This window comes from Rhinolophus sinicus, linkage group LG14 (assembly GCF_036562045.2).
Source record: "Rhinolophus sinicus isolate RSC01 linkage group LG14, ASM3656204v1, whole genome shotgun sequence".
NCBI lineage: Eukaryota > Metazoa > Chordata > Mammalia > Chiroptera > Rhinolophidae > Rhinolophus > Rhinolophus sinicus.
Genome location: NC_133763.1, coordinates 33,285,192 through 33,302,605, shown reverse-complemented (window position 1 = coordinate 33,302,605; position 17,414 = coordinate 33,285,192). Strand labels below are relative to the sequence as shown.

The following is a 17,414-nucleotide window of genomic DNA, read 5'->3' as shown; positions in this document are numbered from 1 at the left end:
TAAATAATTAAAGTAATTACAAATATGATGTATGGTATTGAGAACTAAGAAAGGAAGGGATCTAATCTAGATGAATGGTTACAGATGATCTAAGAAGAGATTTCTACACTGATACTTGAAAAAGGTATAAAAGAAGCTGGGCATAGAGAGATGATGAGAAAACAATATTAGCAAATTGAATAGCAGGTTGTAAGCCTGAGAGATCAGAGAAAATATAGCATAAGCTATAGTTTGATGCTTATTATCTGTGCAGAAAAGATTGCGTAAATGAAAACCTCAAATACTTACCGTAATTGAGGTATATTTTATAACGAGATTAAATGTAACTACAGATTACTCCAGACAAGATACACATATAAACTCCTTTCCCCATTAAATTATAACGCAAATGCAGTATAATTCCTAATCAAATTCGATTTCATTTCTCCTTTACCAGATATTCTTTCTTGATCAGAAAAGAATGGCCAAAAAAAAAAAGAAAAGAAAATCTACATTAAGAAAACTGCACTATATTTAAATATGTTTGAGGCTGTGAAAATGACATAGAAATCATGGCTTCTAGACTGTCTGCTATTGATCAAACCTCATACATTGATTTTGGTAACTCTAAATACCAAATATCTTCAAAATTGGAGGGCTGGGAAATACTAAGAAAAAAATATTTTTGGAGAAAAAAATTCTAATTGTTAATTTATGCCTGGAAGGGAAAAATATAGTAAGATGAGATCGTGTAACTTGGGAACAAGTAAACAGCAACATACTACAGAAAAGTAGACATAAAAAATATCCACATTACGGAGTATGCATTATGATAAGGAATTTATCTCTTTAAATCTCAGCACCCCCTTGTAATACAGGAAAAATTCCTGTTCAGTTTACAACATAGAGTAGTAGTCAGAAAAAATGCATTAACACTTGGCAAACTAGTCCAATTATGCTAATATTACTGGTATAGTTTTTCTGCTACCCAAAGCTATGTTTGCTCCCCAAATGAAATTCTGAAGATGAAAATGCAATAAAGCAACAATCAAAAATAGTCTGAGTTCCAGACAAGTTATCTTGATCTGGAGGAAGCATTTGAGTATTACAGACCATAATTAGTCTGAAAGGGAAAGAGTGAAAGGGAGAAAAAGAGGTAAGACAAGGGTAAGACAAAACCATTGCTTTAATGGTTTAATAATGTAACAACAATGATAATATGGCACAAGAAGTTAAAGAGGTAGAGCAAAGTAGATTTAAATTAAGATACACAAACAGATGATTAAAGCATTTAAAAAACAAAACTGTGGTATGCAGTTTTCAATGACAGCCATGACAAGGAAGACTTTACTTCTTTTAATAGTTTTTTACAATTAAAATATAATTATGAATGAAAAGTAGACTAGGAACCTATTCAGAAACCTGTCTTTAAAAAAAAAAAAAATCTTTAAAAAGATTATTGGGTATAGTCTTTAAATAAACTGAAAGCCTATCGCAGCATTTGAACCACATATGTACTGATATATTTCACTGAAACTATCTTGATAGCTAAATTAATTACTTTGAAACCCCCACCGGAAAACACTTAAAAGTCTTATACAGGTGTGCATGCACAACACAATCCTGCTATATCCTCAAGAGCATAAAACTTTGACCTAAATCAAACAAAAATGCAATAATATAAGGCTATGTTGCAGATAACTATAGATATGACTATCCTTAAAAATAAACATATTTTTTATCACAAATTCTAAGCTTTTCTAATATTATCTTAGTGATACCAATCTGTGCCATGTATAATGCTACATGGCATTGCTAAGTTACATCAGTATTAATAACGTTGTTTTTTGTTTGTTTGTTTGTGTTTTTTTTTTTTTGTGTGTGTGTGTGTATCACTAAGATACACAAAAATATCACTATCTCAAAAAGAGCTCTAGACTTACTAGTTTTGCTTGTTGAGCATTTACTGGATCACCATACTGGAGGAGAGCTTGAAACTGGTTATTTTTTGTAAATGTGATTATCTTCAATACAGCACCAAATTTAGAAAATATCTGTTAAAACATTAAAATCAAAACATTATCTACTGTTATTTCTCCAATTTATAGGTTAACATGAAACTTAAATAAAACTTACTTGGTGAAGAACATCAAGTGTTACAGGGTAGTACATATTGTCAATAATTATTCTAAGCACTGGACTCTGGGCTGGAGTCACTGCACTCTCACTAACTGTGGTGCCACTAAGAGGAGTATTTGCTGTCTGGACAGCTGTCACAGCTTGAAGAACTGCTTGAGCACGCTGAAAATTGATAGATAAGTACTTTAGAAACACACCCAGTATTTTCACTTATATTTTGCTACATGTTACATACACTATCACCTCATTTCTTTTCTAAAACACATATAAATTAAAACAAAATTTAACACTCAATAAATACTTTGAGCACCTGCTAGGTATTGTCTATTTATAATTCAAATATTCGAGTATTTACTAGAAAACATTATCTAGAGTTTGGGACTAATGGTGAACAAACAAAGATACGCAATGTAATTTATTTTCAAAAGAACATGATGCAACTACATTTTCTAATTACATGGCAGGAATTTGAAGAGAATAATCAAACTTCAATCTAACATTATTCAGTCTATACAAAGGGCACATGACAAACCTTAAGAAGTGGATTACTCGATTATCTGAAAGAACTCCCATACAGCTTATTATTTCTAATACAATCTTAAAAGAATATCCAGAATAACAAATTCTTTTTTCATACTAGTGTAACTTCTGACAGCAAAATTTTTAGAAGAGAAACTGATGTACACTACAGTATAAAGCCATTACATTCTCAGATATACTTCAAGATAAAATATAAAGGGTATTCTCCATACGTTATAGTATCTAAAACACAATCAACTATAAATGCACTATTATTTTATATATGACTAATAAGATACTGCTAATTAAACAATGACATCAACTATTGCAACATACATCTTGATTTAAGATTTTAAAATGTGAAAAAACATACATATGGAAGCAATACAGGGCCAGCCCGGTGGCTCAGGCGGTTGGAGCTCCATGCTCCTAACGCCGAAGGCTTCCGGTTCGATTCCCACATGGGCCAGTAGGCTCTCAACCACAGGTTGCCAGTTCGACTCCTCAACTCCCGCAAGGGACGGTGGGCTATGACCCATGCAATTAAGATTGAATACGGCACCTTGAGCTGAGCTGCCGCTGAGCTCCTGAATGGCTCAGTTGGTTGGAGCACGTCCTCCAAACCACAAGGTTGCCGGTTCAACTCCCACAAGGGATGGTGGGCTGCGCCCCCTGCAACTAACAACGGTAACTGGACCTGGAGCTGAACTGTGCCCTCCACAACTAAGACTGAAAGGACAACTTGACTTGGAAAAAAATTCTGGAAGTACACACTGTTCCCTAATAAAGTCCTGCTCCCCTTCCCCAACAAAATCTTTAAAAAAAAAGCAATACAGTATTTTAAGGAAATCTGTCTACTAAATCACGTTAAATGCTCTAAAAGACTGCCTTCATTACTACCGTTTCCCCAAAAATAATATCTAGCCGGACAATCAGCTCTAATGTGTCTTTTGGAGCAAAAATTAATATAAAACCCGGTCTTATTTTACTATAAGACCGGGTATAATATAATACCAGGTATAATATAACATAATATAATACCGGGTCTTATATTGATTTTTGCTCCAAAAGATGCATTAGAGCTGATTGGCTAGGTCTTATTTTCGGGGAAACATGGTATTATGCTATTCCTAAATACTGTAACAGATTCACTGATAAGAAAATAATTTCTACTTTATCTAGAGTCAAAAACAAATCTATATAAAAGGAAATAATTATTAAATGTAACAATGATAAATACCTCTATATGCTTTAACGTTTAAAAAAGCTGTATTGGCAGATGAATAAGAATATAAACAGCAGTGATGAATGAAAAGGAAGAACACAAAAGAATTAGGACACTTATGAGAATAAACAAGAATGGTCAGTGCTCACTTCAGTGGCGCACGTACTAAAATTGGAATGAGAGATTAGCATGGCCCCTCATCAAAGATGACACACAAATTTGAGAAGTGTTACATTTATTTTGGAAATGCTACGTAACACTGCAATATATATCAAATTAACAGCTGTACACCTTAAACTGAAACAACGCTGTATGTCAATTGTATCTCAATAGGCTGAGAAAATGATCATTTCACTGAAATACAATATAACAACGGGTTGTATTCGCTTGGGACTCAGAGATCATGTATTCGTCTAGTCAAACCCCAAAATTTAAATGCTAATTAAACAATAAGATGACCTATAAATTTGTTAGCTAAAGTGACTAATTCAAATCCAACATTTTGAAACACATAATATTTAATACAATAAAGATATTTACACTATATGGAGAATATAGTTATAAAGAAAGACACGGATAAAAAGATTTCTAGAGCAATGTTAAGTGTTTCAATATACAGTTAAGTACTCACTTAATGTCATCAATATGTTCTACAACTTTAAGCAAAATGATGTAATGAAACCAATTTTACCATAGGCTGATATAAACAGGAGTTAAATTCTTATGGCATCTCTTCGTTATGATGTTATTCAAGGACCTGCTGTATTTAACCCAATACACATTTAAATAAAGTTTTAAAGTAGCTCACTGCAATATTACTGTTTTCATTAGAGAACATGTCCCTTTTCAGATATGAAATTACAACAAGCATGGAAAATCACAACTAAGGAAAATACTAACATCTGCTATTTCAAATAATGGAATGTCTTTTTAAAATGGGAATCACATGATCAATGGTACACTATCCAAATGATACAAGGTTAAAAGTTTCCTCTGCAACCCTGTCACCTCTCTACTTTCTCCTACCAACACCTCACCAATTATCCTGGTATGCTTTCCAAAAATGCAATCTACATATACAAATACATATGCATATGTCCATTCCATACAAGCATATAAGTACATATTCATTCCATACATTTTTTCCAGTACTATTTACTGTTCTCTATCGTCCTTTTTTTAGCTTAATTATGGTCTCCCTTATCATTAACAAACACTTCATAAATTTTAATTTATGAAGCAGAGTTGGCTTGGCAACACAGATTGTAATTAAACTCTTTATTGAAACATTACATATACACAGAAAACAGAAATCCTAAGTGTATACAACTCAAAATATCCTAAAGTTGGACATATCTGTGAAATGACTATCTAAATGAAAAACAGAACATTATCTAACTACAGAAGCCACACTCATGCTTTCTCCTAGTTATGTAGATGGAACTGTATAGTATGTGTTCTACTTTGGCCAAGAGATGGCTGTGTGTGAGCTAATGAAAGTAGCAAGAAAGATGAAGGAAACTAAGCAGATATTAAGGAGAGGGAATTGATAGGACTTGGTGATTTGAGGAAGGATTCTGGAAGAATTCATGGATGATACATATTCATTTGTTTCTCTTCTATTATGAAACCCTATTAAAATGCCTATTAAATGAATACAAAATGGAATAAATACAAACACTAAAGAGAGGAGGTCATAATTAGCTAAGAATACTTTTTGTCAATTTCCTGCTACACAGAAAATGAATGGAACCAAATGGAGAGAAGACATAGTGAACACATAGCAAACAGAGTTTGGACTGGTTGCAGCCACAGAAATGAGATTAGAAATTGGCAGGTTCACAGGAGGAAGACAGTGAAAGGGGTTAACAGAAAGTCAAACAGCTTAACTTCTACTCCCCGCCTCCCCCTACCATCTCTTTCCTTTACCATTAAAAAAACCACAAAACCAAAATTAACAACAAAATGCTTCCTTGAAGGAACCAGAAATTCTAAAGAGAGTTTTGTTGGCCCAGAATAAAGACCTCTTTGGCATCTGAGGGGATCCCAGCTTAGTATCCAATTCTCCATTACTTTACAGGAAAGCATGACAGTCAATAAAACCTAATTGTCCATTCTGAAATTTGAACTGACAACTGGGGGTGAGAAGAGGAAGAGAAAGCAAGATAAACATAACAGCCAACAATGAAGAAAATAAGACATAATTTAGAGTATAATGAAGTATTTTAAAAATACCATTAATTAGTATCCTTAAAGAATTCTGAAGTCATAAAACATATCCAGTAGGAATGCAAAAAAGGACAATCAAAGTTTAAAGAGCTTTTGAAAATTAGAAATATGGCTGCACAAATTTTTTTCCAACAGAAGTAGTTTACACTGTTACCCTGTGTCTGAAAAAACCCAGACTGGAGTGCGTGCCTTATTCCCTAACCACTTTCAAGTCTGTTACTCAAATGTCACTTCTTGGTGGAGCTTTCACTGGTTATTCTATTTATAATGACAAACCTCCCTCTCCTATATACATCTATCTATTGCTGCCTTATCTTTATTCTTTACATGTTCCTTTCATTTGAATCTTTTAAAATAAAGATGTATTCACAAATTACTGAAAATACTAATTTATGAGACTGGGATATTAAAAACCATTTTAAATTATAAGTAAAAAGATTAGAGAATATTTTCTTGTGATGTATTTCCTCAAGTTAAACTCTTAGAAATACTTCTGGTTCAAAAGGAATAAAAATTATTACCAAATTTTAAAAAAAGAAAACAAAAACAGCTGAAATTTTAGTCTTTTAGTCAAAAAGTTTTATATGCTTATTTTTCATAAACTTAATAGTTTTAATAAATGATCTTAAGTCACTTTTTTATGAAGGTTAAAAATCTATGGGAATTATTTTTCATTAAATTTTCTGTAAGACGAAGAGCCAGAGACAGTTTAGATTTTAATGAAACAGAAAAATGTAATTAGCTATAAAACTGTATTAAAAGAGCTCTGGTTTTTAGATCATTACTGAAGTCCATGCATTTAGGTCTAAAACCAGTCTTATACTATTTTTAAAATATATAATTAAATAGTTAATATCTTCTACATTACATTTTTAAAAGATCTATACATTCATATATTCTCAATTCTTACATTTCCCCAACACCCCCGCCCCGGAAAACCATTAACAAATCTTAACTAGGAATTTTTTCCATAAGAAATTAAGACTTATAAAAAGTCAAATAGCCAGAGGCATTGAACTTCATACCTTAAAGTCCAAGCAGAAGAGTTGTATAAATAGCTTATACTAACAACTTCTGCCTCCTAAACAGTTTCTATACAAACATTTTAACTTAATAATAAACAAAAAACAAGAACATTTGACCAGGACCTTAGAAACACTGAAAAAATATTTAACGAATTCATCCAGTACTAACTAAAAATATGAAGAGATCACACATAATTTTTGTAAATGAACATAATATTTAACGTAAGGGTGTACTGCAAGAAAATGTCTTAAAAATAAAGAAATGTCCATAGAAACACCCTCGGAATGGTTAAAAATTATATTTTCTGTTAATATATTTATGAGATTCTTAGTATGTTCTAGGCCACTTCATTTATGTACCTATTCATACTCACTTGATTTAATGTATTATCTGTTTTCAGTTCTTTGTGATTGGAGTACTGGATATAAATTGGTTGGTTACGAAGATGAGGTGTCACAGCAGAATAGTAATTAACCATAGTAATAGCTGCTTCTTCTGTTGCTAGTTCCAAAAATGCCTGAAAATTTAAATAGCAAAAATTTTAACACTATGAATTAAATTCAAATAAACTTTAATATCTGTGTAATCTATTCAGCTAATTAGAAAATCAGTATCTAGAATATAATCTTTCAAGTTACATTTAGATGCTCTAATAAGTAAACAAGTAAATAAAATCCTTTATTGAAAGTTAGGTATACAATTAAAGCTAACCTAAGAAGACAGCTCTTGAGTACATGGTGCTTCTGCCTTCCACCTCTGATTTTCCCTACACCACAAATGTATTTCCCCCAACAAAAGCCAGAGAAAATTAAATCTAAATGTTTTCTAGCATCAGAATTTTACCACTCCTAACCTACCGAATATGAGATCTGTCATTTTTAAAGCGGTATAATTTAATAGAGAAATATAATTTCTCTATTAAAGCATTATAAAGAAAAAAGTTAACACGTTGCATACGGCGGGGTTTAAATCCCTCGTGAAGATTCTTGTGATCTGTACGCAACATGTTAAAAATGTCAGCTCATTAGTAACAACTATATTTAAAAGAATGTTAAATTCTTCCAAATAGTATTAGAAATTTTAAACAAAATTTGATTTTTAATATACCTGGGTCTTACTGCTACTGGTATATCTATTCAATGAAGAATATCTCAAATTAATGATTATTTTCTTTTAATGTTATCATGTAAATATTTCCATGGAATACTTTCAAAGGATGAGATGCTACTATTGCTTCTATTGATTACCGATATTACAAACAGCAGACCCACAATAAAAAATGTATTAGGTTGATACAGAAGTAACTGTGGTTTAAAAGGTTAAAAATAACTGCAAAAACCACAATTACTTTTCCACCAACCTAATAGTACTTCATTTGTATTTTCCACAGTCTCATTACAATTGTTCAATTAGAATCATACAGTAAATTCAACAGGCAAAATCTGAAAACTATAGTGAGACATTCATTTTAGTTCCTCAGCATTAGTTTCCCACACACAACTACCAGGAACAGTCAGAATAAGACTTCTTTTAGAAAAGAGTGACATTCTACCCTTTTATTATAAGATAGCCAATTCATACCTGCTGGTTAGGTTGGGGCTTAACATTTTATAAGTCCTGAAAGAAGCATACCTGATTTTTTCCTTTCAGCATAAGGATGTTGGTCACCTTTCCAAAAGGTAAGCCTAAAGCAATAACTTCAGTTTCTGTCACTTCACCAGGTAATTTTCGAATATGAAGTACACGAGAAGGAGCACCATCCATTTTATCTTCTCCTTTAAATTTTTTACTATCATTACCATTAGCTGGAAGACATGAAAAAACAATCTTTCTTATATTACTTTTCCTTATCTGCATTAAAAAGCAGTGTTTATTAAAAGAAATAAAAAACACAGCTAAATATACTTGAATAATTCCAAAAATTAAAAAACTGAGGTTTCAGAAGAAAAGAGAAAACGTTATCCACCAATTATTACTAAATATGAAATTAAGTTACCGATTAATTAAAATTACCACTGGGTAAATGTTTCTGAGCAGTATATGTAAAGAATAGTAACTGATAAAGCAGAACATTAAAGTGCAATTTCATAAAGAAATTGTCCAACTGTTAACATACTTTATCTTGCAATTTGTCTTAGATTACACAAACAGAAATTTTTTAAAATGTGAAAAATTTGACCTAGCAAAAATTAAGATTATAATTTTACTTGAGAAATTATAAATTGTTCAGTTTGGGAAACACATTCAAAAGTGGGATCAAAGAGGGTAATGCTGTAAAATGATTACAATCAATCCACAGTATGTTTACCTACAACGTGCTGCTACCAATTTAATATTACCTAATCTACCTAAGTATTTTCTTGCTATCAACATCTATATACTAGAAATCACTCAAGGACTTATTCTGTTACACTCTCAGCTTTAAAGTAAACTTATATAGTTAAATCAACAAATTAGTTACCTGTCTTTAGTCCATAACTTCACCAAAAATAAGAACCTTACTAAAGATATAATAAAATAGGTTTTACTGGAAAATTGTTTGCAGAACTTGGCAGTGTATCCATTATCCATACTGGTGGTTTTTTATCTTCTCTGGACTCAAGAATATTTCTAAGACTAACTAAAATGAAGGATCCTTACAAATTGAGAAATATACATGCATTATCTATTTTGTATATAGTTTTAGGTACTTTATGGTATTCCCCAAAACATTCACTATCTATAACTATATATATCACTGATACCTAACAGTATCTATAAACTATATATATCACTGATACCCAACAGTATCTATAAAATTCTAAGATCATCTTGATCTCTAACATCTTCAAAATTCATTCACACATTGATAATTTAAACAGTTACTGAATATTAAGAATGTGCCTGACACTGTTTTGGGCTCTGGGGTGTAGCAGTGAACAAGAAAGTTCAGTAAGATCTCTGATGCTCTCCTACGGTCTAGTAGGAGAGGTAGGCTAACTAATAACATAAACCAGATAATTTCTTACAGTGATTAAGTGCTGTGAAGAAAGTAAAACAGTGATGTGATCAATTAAAACTGACTTAGCAGAGGACTGGAAGATGGTGTGGCTGTATGATCAGAGAAGGTATCTTTAAGACACAATGTGTGAACTCACTTAATAATTTACTTGTCAAACAATACTTAAAACATATTTTACTCTAAGAGTTTCCCTCAAGTTTATGGATAGTATTTTGGCTACTGAATATACTACCAAAGAAGTCTTGCTAGCAAGCTCTCACCTTTCCAGGAATATGCAAAACTATAGTATGCTCTGCACGCATCCTTTCATAACTAAGGAAGATTTGTGCGTGCACAACACTTGAACTTATCAGAAAGAGGCAAAATTTTGTATTTTGTGGCATCTTATTTAACAAAATCATCATCGGGTCTGTTAACTGAAAAAGTAAGTTAAGCGGGGAATCTATATATGTATATATACATATATACATAAATATATATATTAAATCATAATTGGCATACAAATGCATATTCTTTTCATGTAAGAGAAGAATATTTCTTGGCAAAGCAATATAGAATCCTGATAGTTTTTGCTGTTCATTCATTTCTTTGAATAACAACAAATACTTCAGAATCCAACCTAAAGCCTCAGGAGTTAGAGATTACGGCATCAGGAAACTCAAACAGCAAACTTAAGTTTTTCCTAACTTAGTCTGCCCTTTTACTTCTGGCAAAAGGACAAGAAAAAAATACAATGAAGATACCATATAATACTGTACCTACAGGGGGGAAAAATAACCTTCTTTTTTCAAATGATTTGTAAAACATGATTCCCCAAAAGCAAAAGGTTCCTAATCCTATTATTAAGAGAACAGTTTGTTTTGAATTAATTCCTAGACAGTGGATGGTGAGAAGTAAAACAGCTGAATAATATAGGAAGATGTGATATTTTTGGCAGTCCAAAAGAAAACAAATAACCTAGGTTTTGCTTTTTCCCCTTTTTTTTTTTTTGAGAAATATAAACAAGATGGTACTTTTCCTTTACATCAACATTTTTTTAATTAAAATTTATTGGGTGACAATTGTTAGTCAAGCTACATAGCTTTCAAGTGTAAAATTCTGTAATACATCTATATTTAATATTCATATTAACTAGTGGTAAAGAGAGAAAATGGTACAAAAAGAATTAAAACTTGGAGTATTACTCCCACAGCCTGTGCTTTTAACCCAATGCACTAGGAGGATCCCAAAGACAAATTTCACCCTACACAGGAGGTCTGACAATTAAGTTCGCAAACTTGTTGCAACGATATTGCTAACCTTTTATTGATAGAGGGATTATTCATTGTGAATTTGTACCAACTGGACAGTTAACCAAGTTTACTAGTTGGAAATGCTGGAAAGGCTGCATGAACAAGTAAGAGGACCTCAACTTTTCGCCAACAATTCATGGCTCTTGTATCATGACAATGCCCCAGCTCACATGACACTGTCTGTGAGGGAGTTTTGAGCCAGTAAACAAATAACTGTATTGGAACACCCTCCCTACTCACCTGATCTGGCCCCCAATGACTTCTGTTTTTACCCAAAGATAAAGGAAATATTGAAAGGAAGACATTTTGATGACATTAAGGACGTCAAGAGTAATACAACAACAGTTCTAATGACCATTCCAGAAAGAGTTCCACAATTGCTTTGAAGGTGGACTAGGCACTGGCGTTGGTGCATAGCTTCCCAAGGGGAGTACTTCGAAGGTGATCGTAGTGATACTCAGCAATGAGGTATGTAGTACTTTTTCTAGCATTAATTCTCGAACTTAAAAGTCCGACCTCATGTGGTGGCCAAGAGAAGATCTGTCTTTTTCTTCCAAAGACCAAGTAACTAACAAAACTTACACTCTCTTCACGCTACCTGATACTCCCTCAGTTAATAGCTTCAGAGTGTGGCTACTAAAGTTCTTATTTTAGTGCTAAATATTATGAAAATCTTCATTTGAAAAAATGATATGATGAGAATATGAAACTGGAAAATGACTTTTTTAATCATAAAACTAAGCCTGCTTTCAAATAAAGACCCCAGGCCTGGAAAGGAGGGCAGAAGAAAAAGTATGGCCCTCAGCTTATGAATTATCTAGGCCATTTATTCCTCTACCAGAAAAGGAAGTTTGGGTCTCTCTGGGTTACAGATCTATGATTCTTCAGAAGACAAAATACAATAATTTGGATTTCTTTCCGTGATTTCTTCCCTTCTAGTCCTCAGGTAAATGTGGAAACTTTTGGTTTGGGTATGTAAAACCAAAAATTATCATTTTTAAAATTTATGCAACAACAGATGTAGTAATGCTTTCTGCTTATGCTTATAAGTGGTATATATATTCTAGAAATCTTTAATTATACCATTTCCCGTATAATATTTAGCTTCTGAAAGCCTTCTGCTTAGGGAGGACATTCTACTCAAATTCAAGACAAATAAAATGTAAAAACTGTTTCTATTTGAATACTTCTCTTACAAACTCAAAGTGGTTTTCTACCTCAATTCGAAAGTGAGTATCTTCATTTTTGATCAGTCCCAATCCATCTCTTTCCTCTTTGACTGACCTTTGTTCTCTACTAGCTTTAACCTGTAATTCTCACAGGAAACGGGTCTCATCATGATCATGGGTAATTTGTTAAATCCTGCCCGTGGCTGAAGAACTGTGAAGATTCTCAGCATAATCAAGTCTTTCTGTCCTCACAGAACCCAACGATTCATCTCTAGTTGTCTTCCTACCGACTCATCTGATACCTGCTTTGAGCCCCCTGTTTACTCATTCAATCCCCAAAATGGTTGGCATTCCCCAAGCTGTTTCGGTCCCAAGGTCTTTCCTTTACTTGCTCATGTAAGTTTACTCCAGTATGTGGATTTCAAAATTCGTGTTCTCACTGAATTTGTAAATATTACTTTAGTCCCACTCATTCACCAATATTTTAATTCTATTCTTTCAACTGCTACCAACCTGAAGTGCAACATTACAAAACTTTATTACACTTCGTCTGTCCAATGAAAACTATTTTAAAAAATGTAATTCTCATTCTTCATGTCTTTCAGAATCTAGTATTTATAAAAGCACTGGTAACTTCCTTTATCAAAAATGATATGAGAGGCAAAACAGTTTAATTCCAAGCTGTTTTAAACATTGGGGTAACGCAGTGTTATAGAAGCTGGTGTTAAAAATAAATAAAAAGAAGCAGAGCTAAGAAAAATGAAAGCTCATACTCTTTGCACTCCTATATGGAAAACAAATTCTAATGCGTTGACCATAAATGCAGTTGTATACAGATAGACAGTACTTCTGTTATTCTGCTAGCTGTTTAGTTAACTCCAACAGCCACCACGCAAAAAGTTTACTAGGTTTATTTAACTGCATTTCCAAGGAGTTGTATAGCCTAATTGCTGTAAGTACCTAATGCATGAGCTAGAAAAACATAGAAAGCTAGACTAAATTAGAGGAAGGCTCATTAACTCATATATGCAAGATATGTTAGAATCCTCATAAACACTCAAACTTAAATCAGTGTACAGGAATACTCTCAAACTATTACAACAAAATGAAATGACACCATATCAAAACTGTCTGCATGTGAGAATTAAAATGAACACCTCAAAGAGTTCTGACTACACATACCAGAATTTATGAAATGATGTCAGTTATTTCACAAATAAGGCAAAAGTCACCCTTTTAGCAATAACAAACCCTGCTATTATAACAATATGTAGTACAGGTAGAAACATGTATACTTAACTTAAAGGGATATTCCATTTCCACAGCTCTAAAGAAATGATTCAAAATCCTGTATTTTGAAATGTTTCACTTATTTCTAAAGGAAGTAGTTTATTACAAAATAAGTCTTAATGCACTGAATTATTAGATATTTCCCAAGACACAGTTTCTAATAACATTAAACTTTCTGACTTCTAAAATTATTTTCTTTGACATAAAAAATAGGTGTACAAAAAACTTCTGGACAGGGAAAGGCTGTTGAGATAGATGCTGTTGGAAACAGAATTCTATAGTAAAGTCAATTAAAAGAAACATTTTGGATAAAGTTAGAAGAATGAAATCCTGTTCAAATCTGCTAACCATAAAAGTGTTTTTGTAATTATATCTGTAAAAGCTCTTTTTGAGACATCTCGACAGCAATAGTATATTTTTCCAGGCAAGTATAATCACTAGTTTTTAAAGTCTTTTACAGTATTAGGTTAGTGCAAAAGTAACTGCGGTTTAAAAGGTTTCAATTACTTTTGCACCAACCTAATATAAGCAACAGTATTGAAACTGGAGTCTGTGTGAACATATAGAGACTCGCTCACCTTTCTGTTAGGAAAAAAAAATAATCTTGAAACTAAATGTTTCTTCTGTGCATAAAGGTAAAATAAATGGAATGCATGTAAACTTCTTGTGTTAAAACAGATTTGAAGGAATTTTATTCCATCACTACAAAGAAAATGGACTCACTCTTTAGTCCTAAAGTACATTAAGTATCATTCCTAAACATACTTTTAAAAATGCAGTAACGTATTATTCTTCCTTTTCAGCAAAAAGAAATCTCCTTTTCTATTTTTCCTTTGTTAATGGGACTATATCATCCATCAACTCAGCGATTCTAACAAAACTCTTAATACGTTTCTCCCAAACCAGTCTAGTTCCAAATAACTCAATATTATAATTTCTTGATATATCACTTCCTCCACGTTCTACTTCTGAGACCCTAAAATTCAAGACATCGATGACTCTAGAGTTTTAAAATTTTTTTAACTGTCCTCCCTATGTATAGTACTAACGCCCCTCCACCCTTTACAAAGTACAAATGGAATAAAAGTCCTTTATAAAATGTAAATCTGGTAAAATCCAAGCTCCTTAGTGTATCAAATGCTATATATCTAGACCATAGCCTATGAGGACTCACCTTTAGTCAGTCCCCTTTGCATATTTTACGGTCCAGCAAAAACTGTAAGTAGATGATGATTCCTAGGGGTAGCCTACTATTTCAAACAAGTTTTGGATTTCTTTTACAATTTTATCAATTGATATAGAACACATCCATCATCCCAAAAAATCCCCTTGTATTTCCTTTCTGTTAATCTCCAACCACGACAAGCAACTACTGCTTTGGTTTCTATACTAAAATTGATCTGCTCTTTAACTTTAGAGAAATGGAACCACACAATATGTACACTTTTGTGTCTGACTGCTTTGCTTCATATGGTGTTTACTAATACTCACTCATGTTATTGAATGAAATAGGTCATTCCTTTGTTACTAGTAATACACTGTGAGACTATATCACAATGTATCGATCCATTTTATTTTTTAATAACATTATTTTTCAGTTACAGTTGACATACAATATTAGTTTCAGGTGTACAACATAGTGATTAGACATTTACATAACTTACAAAGTGATCACCCCAATAAATCTAGTATCCATCTGACACTACACATGGTTATCAAAATATTGACTATATTCCTTATGCTATACTTTACATCCTCATGACTATTTTGTAACTACCAATTAGTACTTTTTATCCCTTCTCCCTTTTCACACATCCCCTAACCCCCCTCCCATCTGGTAACCTTCAAAATGTTCTCCATATCTATGAATTTGTTTCTATTTTGTTTGCTCATTTATTTTGTTCTTTAGATTCCACATATAAGTGAAATCATACATTTGTTTTTCTTTGACTTACTTCATTCAGCAGAATACCCTCTAGTTTCACCCACGTTTTGCAGATGGCAAGATTTCATTCTTTTTGGGGAGGCTAAATAATATTCCATTGTGTAGATGTACCACTTCTTCATCTACTCATCTACTAATGGACACTTAGGTTGCTTCCATATCATGGCTATTATAAATAAAGCTGCAATGAACACATATGGATGCCCATGTCCCTTAGAAGTTCTGTGCTGAGTTTCTTTGGATAAATACCCAGAAGTGGGATTACTGGATCTTTTTGTATCTCATTGTAACTTTTGTGTTAAAGGCTACTTTGTCTGGTTATGTATTGCTACCCCAACTTTATTTAATTTCATGAAATATTTTTTCCAGACCTTTATTTTCATTCTGTGTCTTTTCATCTGAAGTGAGTCTCTTCTAGGTAGCATATGTAAGGGTTTTATTTTATTATCCACTCAGCCACCCTATGTCGTTTATTGGAGTGTTTAATCCATTTTACATTTAATTGTTGATTGATATGTACTTATTGCCATTTTATTATTCATATTTTTAATCTCTTTTCTTCTTCTTAAAGAAGTCCCTTTAAAATCTGTGATACTGGGGCCGGCCCGGTGGCTCAGGCAGTTGGAGCTCTGCGCTCCTAACTCTGAAGGCTGCCGGTTCGATTCCTACATGGGCCAGCGGGCTCTCAACCACAAGGTTGCCAGTTCAATTCCTCGAGTCCCGCAAGTGATGGTGGGCTCCGCCCCTGCAACTAAGATTGAACACAGCACCTTGAGCTGAGCTGCAGCTGAGCTCACGGATGGCTCAGCTGGTTGAAGCAGGTCCTCCCAACCACAAGGATGCTGGTTCGACTCCCGCAAGGGAGGGTGGGCTGTACCCCCTGCAACTAGCAATGGCAGCTGGACCTGGAGCTGAGCTGCGCCCTCCACAACTAAGACTGAAAGGACAACAACTTGACTTGGAAAAAAAGTCCTGGAAGTACATACTGTTCCCCAATAAAGTCCCGTTAAAAAAAAATTTTTTTTTAAATGTGATACTGGTTTGGTGCTCATGAACTCCTTTAGCCTTTTCTTGTCTAGGAGGCTCTTTACCCTTCAATGCTAAATGATAGTTTTGCTGGGTAGAATAATCTTGATCGTAGGTCCTTGCTTTTCATCATTTTTAATATTTCATGCCAATTCCTCCTGGCCTTCAAAATTTCTGTTGAGGAATCCAGCTGACAGTTTTATGAGAGCACCCCTGTAGGTAACTAGTTGACTTTCTCTTGCTGCTTTTAAGATTCCTTGTCTTTAACCTTTGGCATTTTAATTATGATGTATCGTGGTGTGGGCTTCTTTGGGTTCATCTTCTTTAGGACTCTGCACTTTCTAGGCTTGTGTATCAATTTGCTTCGTCTGGTTAGAGAAGTTTTCGATCATTATCCTGTTTCCCCGAAAATAAGATTCAACAGGACAATCTGCTCTAATGTGTCTTTTAGAGCAAAAATTAATATAAGACCCGGTCTACTTTTACTATAAGACCGGATATAAAATAATGTAATATAATACCATATAACACTGGGTTCTTATATTAATTTTTGCTCCAAAAGACGCATTAGAGC

General features: G+C 33.2%; 1 protein-coding gene and 1 pseudogene across 4 annotated transcripts in view; one reads left to right on the top strand and one right to left on the bottom strand.

The window, feature by feature from the left end:
- Positions 1 to 17,414, bottom strand: part of PTBP2 (polypyrimidine tract binding protein 2) — a 68,629-nt gene that overhangs the window by 24,392 nt on the left and 26,823 nt on the right. For all 4 annotated transcript variants that reach the window (XM_019747019.2, XM_019747020.2, XM_019747021.2 and 1 more), the window contains exons 4-7: positions 8,750 to 8,922; positions 7,491 to 7,634; positions 2,116 to 2,280; positions 1,923 to 2,033 (exon numbers count right to left, since the gene is read on the bottom strand). In XM_019747019.2, the coding sequence (XP_019602578.1) occupies positions 1,923 to 2,033; positions 2,116 to 2,280; positions 7,491 to 7,634; positions 8,750 to 8,922 (593 nt within the window). The remainder of the gene's footprint in view (positions 1 to 1,922; positions 2,034 to 2,115; positions 2,281 to 7,490; positions 7,635 to 8,749; positions 8,923 to 17,414) is intronic.
- On the top strand, positions 4,004 to 4,103 carry LOC141568713 (U6 spliceosomal RNA; annotated as a pseudogene).